This window comes from Xiphophorus hellerii, chromosome 18 (assembly GCF_003331165.1).
Source record: "Xiphophorus hellerii strain 12219 chromosome 18, Xiphophorus_hellerii-4.1, whole genome shotgun sequence".
In the NCBI taxonomy this organism is placed as follows: domain Eukaryota; kingdom Metazoa; phylum Chordata; class Actinopteri; order Cyprinodontiformes; family Poeciliidae; genus Xiphophorus; species Xiphophorus hellerii.
This window is the reverse complement of record NC_045689.1, coordinates 1,795,657-1,809,439: the sequence shown is the minus strand read 5'-3', so window position 1 is coordinate 1,809,439 and position 13,783 is coordinate 1,795,657. Positions and strand designations below refer to the sequence as shown.

The following is a 13,783-nucleotide window of genomic DNA, read 5'->3' as shown; positions in this document are numbered from 1 at the left end:
GCAAAAGAGCTGAATATCTGATAATGTTATCAGATGGAGAAAAGCATAATTTTATGTGCAAATTGTGATAATAGAATGACTAAATAGAAAAAAATCATACAAAATAGGTAGAAAAAGCACTTCTTTTGAACATAAAACGTTTGAAACCAACACTTACAGATCGTAAAAATACATTTTATTTGGAGGTGAAGATAGTCTTTAGCAGGGTGGTGTGTCGAAGGAAGTCTAAAATCAGCTGCCATAAGGAGGTCATTTGTGATTTTGATGAATTTCATTGCTATGAAGAAAACTGGAACTATTCAGATCCAGAATCCAGGCAGTTTCGAAGGTGGGGCTAGGTCCATTTAGGCGTTTTGCAGCTGAATGGTTGCCAAGGAGATTAAAGGATTAATCAAACATGCTTGAAAGAATCAAGGCAACAGTCCAAGTTTGTTTTTAATAAAAGAAAAACATCATAACATGATAGAAAGATAGAAGCTCATATTACTGTTTCTTTCACAGGAAAATACTTTTTATAGTTGAAAAACAAAATTGAATTGATTTAATAAGGAGCCATATAACTGAGGCCAGGAGTTGAGGAAACTGAACATTTCCTCTAAGGTCAGGGTGAAGAGAACATCTCCATCATCGATCGTTGCTGCATCTTCAGCTCACTGTCCTGACTGCTGCCACCTGCTGGGCTGCGGAGACATGGCAGCACAGTTACTGCGGGGTTTCTACAGCTCAACATGTGCAGGAGCTCTGCAGCGAGGAGTGACTTGTAGGTGAAGCAAAGAGCGAAGATGAAGAAGGTGACGCTCAGCAGCAGGAGAACCAGACAGAAAATAAAAACTGTTGTAAAAACTGAAAGTGAATCAGAATCAGACAGTCTTCAGGAGAACAAGTCAGCTAGCAGGTGAGTTCAGCTAATTCACTTCACTCTGGGTCAGATCTTCTCCTCTGCATATATTTACCTGTGAGACGAAAGTTCCCATCTGTGGTTCTGTCTGGTTCTGGAAACACAAAGCAGAGGGAGATTGTTGGCTGGACGTGAGCAGAATTAACCCTTTATGACTTTGTATTTTTGTATTTTTATGATTTAAAGAACTTTGGACTGCCTTGTTGCTGAAATTTGCTATACAAATAAATTTGATTGATTGATTGATTGATTGATTGATTGATTGATTGATTGATTGATGTGAAATTTATCAAATCTGAAGCAAAAGCAACCACTGGTTTATTTAGCATTGACAGACTGTTGTTCTTTAGGAAATGGAAGTTTGGAAAATCCAACATTTTTCCAAACTCGTCTGGACATGAAGGAAAATTAAAGCAAACCTTAAAAGGCTGTTTGAGGAACCTGTTATGCTCCTCAAGCAGCCTAACATGTTTCTGACTCCAGATAAGTTTTCATCCTTCATGTTTACTTTCATGTTACTCAGCAGAACTTGTGACCCAGTTAGAGAAGAAGTGTTACTGTTGGACTCACCTAAACAGTTGAGTTTGATGGTTACAGCTGAATATGATGAATGAAACCCACAGGACCTGACAGAAGGTACTTGCTCAGTGCATCCAGCACTGATCCAAGACATTTCTTGCTTTAATGACTCGGTGTTTTCTTCCATGGAAACAGCAGAGCCACAGCTCAGCCATTTACAGAAAATCTCTGTGTGGTTGTGGTCCCAATAATAGGGCCCACTAAAATGTACTAGTCGCCATTCTTCCTCTTGTCTTATCTGGAGTCACAACGCCTGGGTCCCCCCACCAACCTCAATGGTTCTAAAGAGAAAGCAGAAAGTCATCAGCAAAACATGGAGCAGAAATTATCATATCTGTGGCTCCTCTTCTACCTGAGCAGGTGAGTCCAACAGCTTTTCCAGGTGAGCAGGAGTTTCTGGCCGAGTTGGACCTTCTACAGTCCAGGAGAGAAGACTCATTTCCTTCACACTGAAACTGTGGCGTCCATGTTGGAGCCTCCACCTCTCCATAGAGCCCTCCCTTCAGGACTGTAGGAGACCCACAGTTAATCTCCCTACACACCACCTCTGCATCCAGGTGGTCAAAGTCAGCTTCACAAACTGAAGACCAACTCTGGTTTGACTGGTCAGACTGGGAGACCTTCACCTCCAGTCTGCCTGAACAGTCATCTCCCCCATTCACCAATTTCACAGAAAGAAAATATTTTATCCACAATGTTGTGCATGAACGGTTTCTGCAGACCATTACTGTGCTGACCAAGTCCAGGGAACTCCAAGAGATCCACAGAGCCCCTGAGGAACCCCAGGGAACCCAGACAGAGTAGTGGTCCATGAAGCGGCAGCAGTCAGGGAGAACCCGGGCCAGCCAAGCAAAACCCAGTACCCAGAGATTCACTGTTCCATCAAGGCAAAACCCAAATCCCTTGACCTCAAACCCTATTCCATCCCATCGCCCTGAACTCCAGTGCTACAGTTTTTCTGGAAGTGAATGGACCTTAACCTTTGACATCACAGGGACTCCCCAACTTTGTGAAAATACCTCCTTCATAGGAGCACATGATGCCCATTGGTTAATGGTAACAATTCAAGGATTCCCAGTTCCCTACTGGTCTGCTTGGTTCTTTGTGTGCAGTTCAGTTCTTGTTCTCTATGTGGCTGTGGTGGGTTTCCAACACTGCACTCACATTATCTTTGTAGGAGGTATGGCACTACACAACATGCCAAACAAACCACACTACTGGTGAATTTTTGGAATATCATCATGAGGGATTAGCTTTAGAAAATTATGCAAGCTTTATATAATTGGAGATCAAATGGACCAGGACTTAGAGCTGGACTATAAATCAATGACAATATACAGTATATCGAGGTGGGTACATGATCAATGTCAATAGATAATATGTCTGATAGAATATTCAATAATTTCACTGAACTCTGATCCAGAATCGCACAGCATTCTGGGGAATGTAGGCAGAAGAAAGACTTTAGTTGATCAACGTCTCACAGTTAGCTAAGCTAGGCTGCTGAAATCAACTAACTCCCTCACTCTTTGGTTATCTAGCAACAACATGTTGACTAACTTCTGTTTATCTAGCAACAACATGTTGACTAACTTCTGTTTATCTAGCAACAATGTGTTGAGTAACTTCTGTTTATCTAGCAACAATGTGTTGACTAACTTCTGTTTATCTAGCAACAATGTGTTGAGTAACTTGCGCAGCAGCAGTTTCAGGTTTCACCACTGCGCCTCATTACTGCTTGAAAATAAAAAACAACATGGAGAGAAACCAGTGGAGGAAGCAGGAAATGTCACAGGAAATGTTTGGTAGTATTTCAGAGTTTTAAAATCAAAAACCAAATCGATAATTATCCATATTGACCGATATGAAATGTCATATCGTCCATCCCTACCAGGACTTTGGAACAAGTTCTTAGCTAACGACAAACATCACCAACCTGACAGGAGGAAACACACAGGAGTGTGAAGAAGTAAAAGTGATGTCGTCACTTCTGAGGTTAAAACAAGACAAGAAGAACTGGTCACATTAACTGGTCACATTAACTGGTCACATTAACTGGTCACATTAACTGGTCACATTAACTGGTCACATTAACTGGTCATATTAACTGATCATATTAACTGGTCACATTAACTGGTCATATTAACTGGTCACATTAACTGGTCACATTAACTGGTCATATTAACTGATCATATCTCGTTTGATGGATTTGGAACCTCTGAAAACTCTAAGAGAAGTTTTAGTTTACTCATTTATTTGACTTGTCAGGAGATTTGATTCTTTACATTTAACAAAGGTTAATGATGAAACTGAAACCCAGATGCAGTCTTCACATAGCTCAGCATCTCAGTCAAACTCACCAGTGAGGAAAAGTTTGATGTTTGTGACAGATTTACCTATGCAGGTGAACCATATAGAACCAAATGTTTCTCCTTTTTGTGCACAGTCCTTGAGATCAGATCCAGACAGAAGACACTCTGAGGTGATCGTCCATACATCGATTAATATTAACGGCTGATGTACTGTAGCTGAAACAGGTGCGCCACAGTCCAGCTGTCTTCAGATGATTGAAGCTTCTTTCAGGTCATAAGAAAAATATTCAATGTAAACTGGTTTCCATTCTCCCAGATTCAACTGCCATTGACCTTCACAGCGTCTGGATCCTTCCATCAACCTGATGGACTCTGGACAGAAACCAGACAGAGGATTCATCATTTTACTGTTTAACAAACTAAGTTTCATTTTGAACTAAAGTCTAGAACTGAACAAACCTTTCAGGCTGTGGGTTTCATCTGCATGAACACCTGGGACAAATGTCAGGAAGGAGAATCAGAGATGAGAGGATCAGGATCTGAACCACAGTGAGATTTTCCTTTGCTGTTCACTAATCTCTCTTATCTCAGTACATTTCAGCTCAACACATCTCATTAGTTCCCAGCAACAACTGAAGGCTCATCTCAGGTTTTATCAGTGCAGCTGCAGACAGAGGCTGAACTTTGGATGACAGTTTGTTAGTAATTTCCTGCATGATTTTGTTTAACTGAGCCAAACATTGTTTGATCAGCTACCTGAACTGCAGAGCCACAGCAGGAGCGCCATCAGGGTGTGGTCCATATTCAGCAAGAGGCTCTGAAAGGAATATGTTGGTTTCTGTCTGTTTGTGTTTCCAGTTTTCATTTCAGATCTGAGCTGTGAATCAGACAGAAAGAAAAACAATTAGAGCTGAAAGCTCTGCAGCTCAGCGCCGCTCCGGCCTGATGGCGGCCGCCGGAGCGCTGGGTCTGCCACCCCGTTCCTGTAGAACCCTCTCAGACCATATTCAATTAGGCAATCCATTTGGAGAGTCTTCATAATAGTCTTCATTCCAGATCAGTACGAGTCCAACTGCAAGTCTTTAAAGTTAGGCTGGAAACCAAGACAGGAGTTATTATCACTTCCTGATTTATGGTGAATGATTGGCGAGACCTTCCTGTAGAGTGGTTATCACAGTTGTAATCAAGAGTTAGCCACGCCCCCATGGTTCAGCCACCAGCCAGTGATGAGAGGACTCAGCATCATGTTATTTTATATCAGTTGGTTATGTCAGATGGATGAAGACGCCCATCAGGTGACTTCCTGTTGAAAGTGGGCGGGGCTAAGGTGATGTTACCAAGTGACCATGTGAATGTGATCAGTGCTGGTCAGGAATGACGCACAGTGGAAGTTTTTTCACCATTGATGTTTTATGGTCAGATGTTGAGGCTTGGCCACGCCCACATGCTTTGATGCAGCCAAAAGGTTTTGGTAATTTTTGATCCTCAAAGCCTCAAGACTGTGCTGAGTGATTCTAAAGTCTGCATGTGAAAAGCTGTAGGAGGAGTTCGCTCAGACACAACATGTCTAGAAGAGACAAAAGGTGGCATTGTTCCAAAATGGCCAACTTCCTGTTCGGTATTGATCACGTCTCCAATAGACTTTTTGTCATATATCTTGACATGCTACATGTGTAGCAAATTCCATGTTTGCTGGTCAAAGAATGGGTTGGAGCTGATTTTTTTTTTTATAAAAAAAAAGATTTTTAGGGGGTACTCTGGAGAAATTAAGCCACCTCACTAAATATTGGAAAGAATTCCTGTTGGGAGATAGATTAGAATTGATTAGTTGGACCAGATACAGTTTGGTGCCACTTGGCAAAAATCTGTGGAAATTAGAGCCAAATGTTTGGCAACAGCTTGACGTCTAACCTCACCAAGCCGCCACAGCCACGCCCTCCAGTGAAAATTATTTGTGCTTTAAAGCCAGTCAGACCAACTTGTTATTTATCTTCTGACACAAAATCATATTGATTAGGTCAAGAGGGTAAGAGATAGAGCTTTCCAGGAAAAAAAGTGACTTGCTATTCTGAAGGGGCGGGGTTAGATGACATCAGAATATGATCACATAGGATTGTCATCCAACATGGAAGACTCATGCCAGTCTTGATGCAACTCAGCCTTTCCATGTGAAAGTTATTGCATTTTGTTTGGCAAGTACGCCAAGTTTGCAGTTTGGCCACACCCTGTAAACATGCTCAAAAACTCAGCATTTTGATAACTTTTAATCTTCCATCCCTTGTCTGCATACTGACAGAAAATGAAGCCTATAGCTTAAAATTCCAAGGAGTTTGTAAAAATAAGTAAACATAAAAATAGCCAAACATTACTCTTTTAAAATGGCTGCCTTCCTGTACATCTCCAAGAGACTTTTTTCCCCAAAGTTTGGTGAGTTTTGCTACATTGGCAGAATAATTATAAGAAACAATTCCTGTTGTTTCTTATAATTATACTAAGAACTACCTTCTTAGTGCTTTCACTGCTCTGGTCTATGAAAGAAGCTGCTTTTTCTAGTTTTTATCAGCTGCTGTTTTGTAAATAAACAGAGCAGAATCTAAAAAGATCATTTCAGAACATTGACTTACTGAGCTGATGTAGTTTGCCTCAGTTCTGGGTTATGAAAAATGTAAAGGAAGAAATTATTAGGTTATGACACTGGAATACGAAATGTCAAAGTTTACTAAAATGGGAGTTCAGCTGAGGAGCTGAGCCGTGGGGCCTCTGCTTGGTTGCTTTAGGCAGCGTTCCCTGGGTGGAGACTCCTGGACAGAACCAGAACCCAGTGAGACAATTGGGTGTTACACAAAAACCAGCCAATCACACGACAGTGATCCAATGCCTTGAGGCATCTAGGGATGGAACCAGTCCAGACTCAGGTCTCAACTGAACAAAGGTTCTGGTTTTTGCTTGATCCCTGAACCAGTATCCAAACTGAAACGCTCCGTTTCTTACATTTACGCCAGTTTGAGTTAAACTACAGGAAGGAGCGGAGATTTCCACCATGCAGAGGTTGTTGGTGCAGAAAGATCATCTGGTTTCAGCGTTTTCTGCCCTCTCATCCCGAGTTGGTGATCCCTCAAATGCCGCCGTCGATTTGTTTCTGAGCAACAAACTTTCTCAGTTCAATCAGTTACAAATAGTTCAAGCTGGTTCAGTTCCTGGACAACATGGCGAGATAAGAGGCTGCAGAAATGCAGCCAGAGCCTGTAAACTTTTAGGGAGTGTCAAGCACAGGGGGACAAACATAAACACAGAGCAAGAGAGAAAAACTCTGCTGAGAGTTGCTGAGGAAGGGAAGCAGAGACCTGCAGAGAGACGGATCTTTATGTGTTCAGGAATTTCAGATCAACGTACCTGCAGCCGTCCGTGGAAGCGCTCCGTCTGTTCAGGCTGAACTCTGAGCTCACATCAATAGCTGCAGGCTCCGCCTCCTTCCACCCCATCTGGACGTCTCCATCACATCCTGGCACCTTCTGCAGCTCTGCATCTGGACAGGTCCCAATTATTATCAGCATTCCCAGGTAAATTCATTTAGGTCTCATCATAAAGGTTGTTTCTGTAGGTGTGAAAATTGTCCTGGGAGTTGTTGGATCCAGCAAAAAAATCAAACAGCAACTGGAAGCAAAAGGCAAAAGAAAAAACTCTGAATCCCAGAAAAGGCTCAACAATCTGATGAAGAAAGCTGGTTCTGTTCAGGGACGACTGTAGAACCTTTGGGGATTATGGTGCAAAGACAGATTTTACATAAAATTAAGAAAATTACAGAAAAAAGTGTCTTTGGTCAGAGGTTTCTTCAAAATAGTTGTAACAGAGACTGCTACAGGAAATTTCATACCCACAGCTTCAAAGTCTAGTTTAGCTCTGAAGATTATTGAATTAATGAGTTACCTTTAATTTCCCTTTTTTGATCAATAATAAATTGAATTAAAGATTTCAACAAATACTTCCTCTAAAATACCTTAAATTTTATTTTAATAATTTTAAAACGCTGCCTGAATGAAAACACGACTCAGATCCGTTTCATTACTAATTTATTCTGCGCTCAATCCACAAACTAAAATCTGTTACAAATAATCCCTCTGATTCCAGAATCATCTGGACGTTTATTTAGCTTCCAGCTTCATTTGGAGTATCTGCAGAGGTTCCCAACCTGTGGCTCGGGGCCTCTGTGAGGGCCGGACACTGGATCAGTTTAACTCTGAAGCTGGAGGGTCCGGTTCTGATCCAAAACCAGCAGGCAGAAACAACAGATTTAACACAATCAGAGAAAAATCAAGAGCAAAATAAAACCCCAGAGAAGGAAGTTTAAAGTGATTCAGCATCAAAAGGTTTTAGTGCAAACAGAAGAAGAAGAAAACTTCACACAGGCTGCCGGTAAACATCATAAAATCATCTGTTAGACTTCAGACATTCAGCAGAACCTTCCTGGTTCCTAAAGGTCCAGAGCAGGAAGGAACCTGCTCTGGACATTCCCAGAAAACTTCACTTTATTCCCTTTAAACTGCAGAAGGACCGCCTCTGCTGCCCCTGGTGGCTCGGCAGTGAAATCCTGATCAGATTCTAGTTTCCCTTTCATTCAGTAATTCATTAAAAGTTGTAAGAGGTCAGATACTTCTCTTGAACACTTTAAATCCCATAATTTCAACATAAATAATGAAAATAGATTGGTTAGATTCAGACTCGTCTTGTTGAGCCAATCATCTGAGGCTGGGGGCGGAGCTACACGGCACACCTGGAGCTTGTTACCTGAGAGCTGAATCAGTTTATTACAGACTTTTAAAAGGTCCTGCATTCGTTGGTTCTGTTGGGAGTTGCCAGCACCCCTGGTGACGGGTTTCATAAGGAAATGCTGAGTCACTGGTTGCCATGGCAATTCCCTCGTAGCATCAGAACAGTTCTGGCCCGTGAACTATCTGGAGAACAAACTGTGACTCTGGAAAAAAAAAGTGCTGGTTTATTCAGGTAAAGTAAAACTTCCTGTCTGGTCCAAAGAATCTTCTTTATGGTTCTGGGGAACGGTGAGTAATGGGTCGGATAGCAGCACATGCGACAGTCTGTTGCCATGGAGATGCCCCTCTCCACTGGCCGGGTCCAGTAGCAGGTCCGGTACACCTGGATTGTGGGAACGGTTCCCAAAAGGCACTTTGAAGGAAGAATTAACCAGAAACATTAAAAAGCTCAGAGTTCTGACCCGGTCGGGTCCAATCGTGACCCAAACGTGATTCAGATTAAGGCAAAGCGGAGAGTCTGAGCAGCTGCAGGATTCCTGCTCTGTTTGTTCTGGGTTTCTGGTCCAGGACCTGAAAACGGGCCGGGTCCGATCTCACAGTGTCACACTAGTACCAAACGCTTCGATCACAGCAGAAGAAAAGAGGAAGCAGTCATCAAGTCTCCTCAGCAGGTTCTGGTTCTGGTTCGCAGCTTTAAAGGCGGTCGGTTCTGAAGAGGAGATGAGGGCTGGTTCTGGAGAACCGCGGCTCAGGACCGGAAGACGTGCACGGCCCGGATCACGTACTGCCGGCAGATGGGACACTCACTCATCCGCTTGCCGCACTTGGTGCAGGTGACCATGTGACCGCACTCCAGCAGGACGCAGTCGATGGGCGAGTCCATGCAGATCTTACAGAGGTTCTCCTCCTGGCCCGGCGCCGGCCCGCCGCCGCCACCTGCAGGAGGACCGGACAGCGTCAGACACGGAACCATGCAACAGTCCCACCGGACCCACAGAACCACACTCACCTGCAGCGTTCACAAAGTTAGCCGCTGAAACAGAAAAACAGTGACATCATCAGAGAAGCAGCCAATGGGATTCAGCGATCCCCAAAAACATTAGCTCTGCTAACGCTGATGCGCTCGACTTATATGTTAATTAGCAGAAGCTAATGCTAAATCACTCTACCAACACAGTGGTTAGCAGAAGCTAATTTTAGTGAAAGCTAACGCTAAAGCACCAACTTGAATTCAAATTAACTGCCATCGACAGACAACAACGCTCAAGCTGCACTTTAATTTTGACATTATAATTTACACGTCCTGTAATGCCCTTACATATAATATTTATATCTTGTTCTCTACTGTCCGTTTTATTTTGTTACTATATGTTTCTTGATATACAAAAAGTTATTGGGGGGAAAATAAGAGAGAAACTGTATAAACAGTTTTTATCTGCTTCAAAATAAGAGCAGGAATATAAAAGATTAGCTGCTTGAAGAATTTTTAACAGTCAATAAATATTTCAAACAGATGTTGAACTTTATTCAACTGAAAGTTTACCAAAAAGCCAAGAAAATTAGAGCTTTAGAATTTATCTGGAAAAAATAATTTAGAGGAAGTAAAGTGCTCAAAATAATTTTAACGATAGCAAAAATGGAATTAGCTCCGCCTTTATTACGGAGCTAATTCTTAGCTTTCATCCAGAAATATTATTTTAGGAGCTAACAATTAGTTAATTGCTAAGCTAACATTAGCTCTACTACCAGAGGGTTAGCATAAGTGTGCCCACCACTGCAGATCACCAATCAAACACTTCCTGCTCGGTTTGGAACAGAACCAGAACTGATACTGGTCTGACTGGATCAGAACCATTAGAACCCAGATGTTCTGATGGGTTCCTGCAAACACGGTGAAACTTGTTGGGTTATCCTCACCCAGCAGGTTCTGCTGGTCCTGGTACAGCCGGGTCACGCGCTCCATCAGCTCCCACTTCTCACAGCAGCCTTTGTAATCCACAAAGTTCCGGGCCAGAATCTCCTTCAGCTGCCGGACGCTCAGGTCCTCGATGTCGTCCACGCTTTTCAGGTCCGACAGCGAGGCCCGTCGCCCCGACACGGGCGCCTCCTCCGGGTCCCAGGCCTGGAAGACACGGGTCGGTCAACTGAACTGGGTCGGTCAGCCGAACTGGGTCGGACGTCCAGATCTTCTATGGAACTTACCGGGTCATCCTCCTCCAGCTCACCATCAGAGGGCGGAGTCTCTGAGTCTGGGGGCGGAGCTTCAGGCTCCGGAGTGGGCGGGGCCGGACTCGATGCGTCAGAGGACGAATCAGAGACGGAGATGCGAGGCGTCGGGTCAGGAGGGTCAGAGGTCATGGTGGGGGTGTCGGGGGCAGAGCTGCCGGAAGGCGACGACTGCTGACTCAGCACCAGCTCCACCAGCTCCTCCTGGGGGACATGAAGCAGTGGTTTAACTGGAGGGAACCAACACGTCCACAACACCTGCAGCCGCTCTCTGATTGGCTGCTGCTGAAACCACGACGACACGTCACCTTCTCTCTGCACAGGTGGGTGGAGACCTCATGTAGGTGCAGGTAGTCCCTCAGCTCCTTCACCTTCAGCTTCATCAGCTCCGCCCGCTCCAGCAGGTTGCCATAGAAACGCTGACAGGTGTGGCAGAGGCGCGGCCGCAGCCCCTGCTGGGCGGAGCAGCCGCTGCAGTAGTTCTTCTTACAGTCAACACACACATGCTGCGGGACAGGTGGAGACAGGTGGAGACATAAGTGGACAGCAGGAAACTCAGCCAGTTTAACATGAAAAATCAGCAAAATCAGAACTGTCAAACCGAGGCTGCTCCACCAGAGGGCGCCATTTCACCTGAAACGTTTCACAGTTTGACTTCAACTAAACTTCAGTTTCATGTTACACCTTCTGTCCTCCATCTCTTTAGACAGAGGACATTTACCAGCTGGAACAACAGACTGAACTTCCTGCATTTCTAACTTTAATCTGTCTGTTTAACCAAACTCATCAGATCGGCTCCTGAACTCATCAGATCGGCTCCTGAACTCATCAGATCGGCTCCTGAATTGAGAGTCCATGAGGTTCGGGAGTTTCCAGACTGAAACTGATGGGGGCGGAGTTACCTTCCTGGCAGGTGTGTCGAAGGAGCCGCCGCACGCCTTACAGGTGTGCTCAGGTGGAGGCGGAGACGGCTGGGAGTTGAAGGCTGAGTTGGTGTAGGACTGGTGTCTCCTGTCAGCTCGGCCTGACGGGTCCACATCCGTGGAGTCCAGGCAGAGCCAGTTACAGCAGCAGGCAAACATCCTGACCACAACAAGCAGAACCGTTAGCCCGACCCGAGAGGTCACGGATCTGGACCATGAAGCACTCACACTCTTCCGTACACTGGAAGTCAGACCAGAAATGTGTCATCAGCTGCATAGGAACCAAAAACGAGGTGCATTATCAGCCTGGCGGGTCACTAGGCTTAACCCACCCCAACCCTCGCCAGGCTTAACTCGCAAATTATGATGCCTGCTTGCACACATCCAAATTCTTGCAACTTAACAGTTTTTTAACTCAAAAAACATTTTTTGTTTTTTGCAGTCCACCAGCACTTGCAGTTCGGAAACTATCAATCTAAAAACTTTAGATGATTGCAGAGAAGCCTGAAGGAGAGGGAGTACAAGACTGAACTTTGGACGAGATTCTGCTTTAATATTTGCTCTCAGGACTCATTTATGACAGATAAAATATTTTATTTCAACTACAGCTATGACTTTTATCATAGGTGAAAGACCTTTATCACTTCCATTAAGCACACTGATATCTCTTATGTGAATTTATTTACATAACCTAATGGCAGAAGTCTATATTACATAGTTGAACAAGAAATATCACTTCTATTTATTGGTTATAAAATTCCTTATACGTTTTTTTTTAATTAATAGTGATTTTGTGAAACCCCATAAAGACAAATTCATGAAGTGGCATTTTACAGGAATTAACATACAGGCTGAAACTGCTGCTGTCATTAAAAATAAAAGCAGATCCTTTTTACCACAAACTGGGTTTGTTTACAGATGACGTCACGCCAAACCACGGAGAGAAAACTTTTACTTTCATTATACAGAAACCAAACATTTGACCTGATCTTTGAAAAACTAATACGCATAATCAACTAAAAAATGTCCTTGGATAAATTCGGCTTGAAAATTTAACGAAGACGATCATTATTTAGCAACTTGAATCCATGTAAAGCTGATGGAGGAAACTTAATTTAATATAAAAAATGTTATTGTTTTACCTTAATTTTAAGTTTTATTTAAGCCGAATTATAACACAACCGCATCTTATCAGTCCTAAGTCAGTATGTGCGTTTTACGTGAGCAAATATTTTACCGAAAGAACAAAATATTTAATGGCGTATTCTCTTAACGGAGTCCGGCTGGCGAGTCTGGAAATTACCCCAGGCTGCTAGCAGGCTAACGTCAGGCTAATTAAACAAGTTTATAAACACCGAAGAAAAAGAAAACCGACTCAAAACAATAAAGAAGACTAGTTTAGTTCAGAGTCGGAGTGGATTTAAAGTAACCTGGTTAACCGTTTAACCCAGATTAATAATAAAAAAGAAGTTTAAGCCGAAATGCTTACCTGTTGGAGACAGGAGAGCCACCGCTAACAGTCAGCCTTGGCTAATTTAGCAACTAGTTAATGTTATTAACTAGAACTAACCAGCAGTCTGAGCCTCAGGAGGGGAACTGGTTAACAAAACTAGTTAGCATGACGATGTTTGAACATGGAGGAGCTCAAACGATAAAGTCAAAGTGAAGGCAACAAGATAAGAGCAGAACCAGGAAGAGTTTTTAACCACACACACACACACACATACGCACACCCTAAGGCGCGTATGTGTGTGTGTGTGTGTGTGTGTGTGTGTGTGAATAGGACACACACACACACACTAACGCAGTGTTTTTCAACAGTGGTCCTCAAGGCACACTGCCATGCATGTTTTAGGAAATCCCTGCTTCAACACACAAATTGCAATTGATGGCTGATCAGCAGGGTTTTGCTGAATTGTGCTCATCTGAATGGGATGTGTTGAAGCAGGGGAACATCTGAAACATGCAGGTCAGCGTGCCTTGAGGACCAGGGTTGGGAAACACTGCACTAATGCACAACATTAGAGTTGGGAACTAAAACTTTAACATTAATAGTTTTCAGTTTTTTTATCCAGG

General features: G+C 43.4%; 1 protein-coding gene across 1 annotated transcript; it reads right to left on the bottom strand.

Moving 5' to 3' along the window:
• Positions 1-7,842: 7,842 nt before the first annotated feature.
• Positions 7,843-13,444, bottom strand: rffl (ring finger and FYVE-like domain containing E3 ubiquitin protein ligase). Its single transcript, XM_032544907.1, has 7 exons — positions 13,197-13,444; positions 11,687-11,867; positions 11,093-11,290; positions 10,761-10,988; positions 10,476-10,680; positions 9,568-9,591; positions 7,843-9,494 (listed from the first exon to the last, which is right to left on the bottom strand). Exons 2-7 carry the CDS (start codon positions 11,864-11,866, stop codon positions 9,307-9,309), a joined length of 1,023 nt encoding a protein of 340 aa, XP_032400798.1. The 5' UTR covers position 11,867; positions 13,197-13,444; the 3' UTR covers positions 7,843-9,306.
• Between the last annotated feature and the right edge of the window lie 339 nt (positions 13,445-13,783).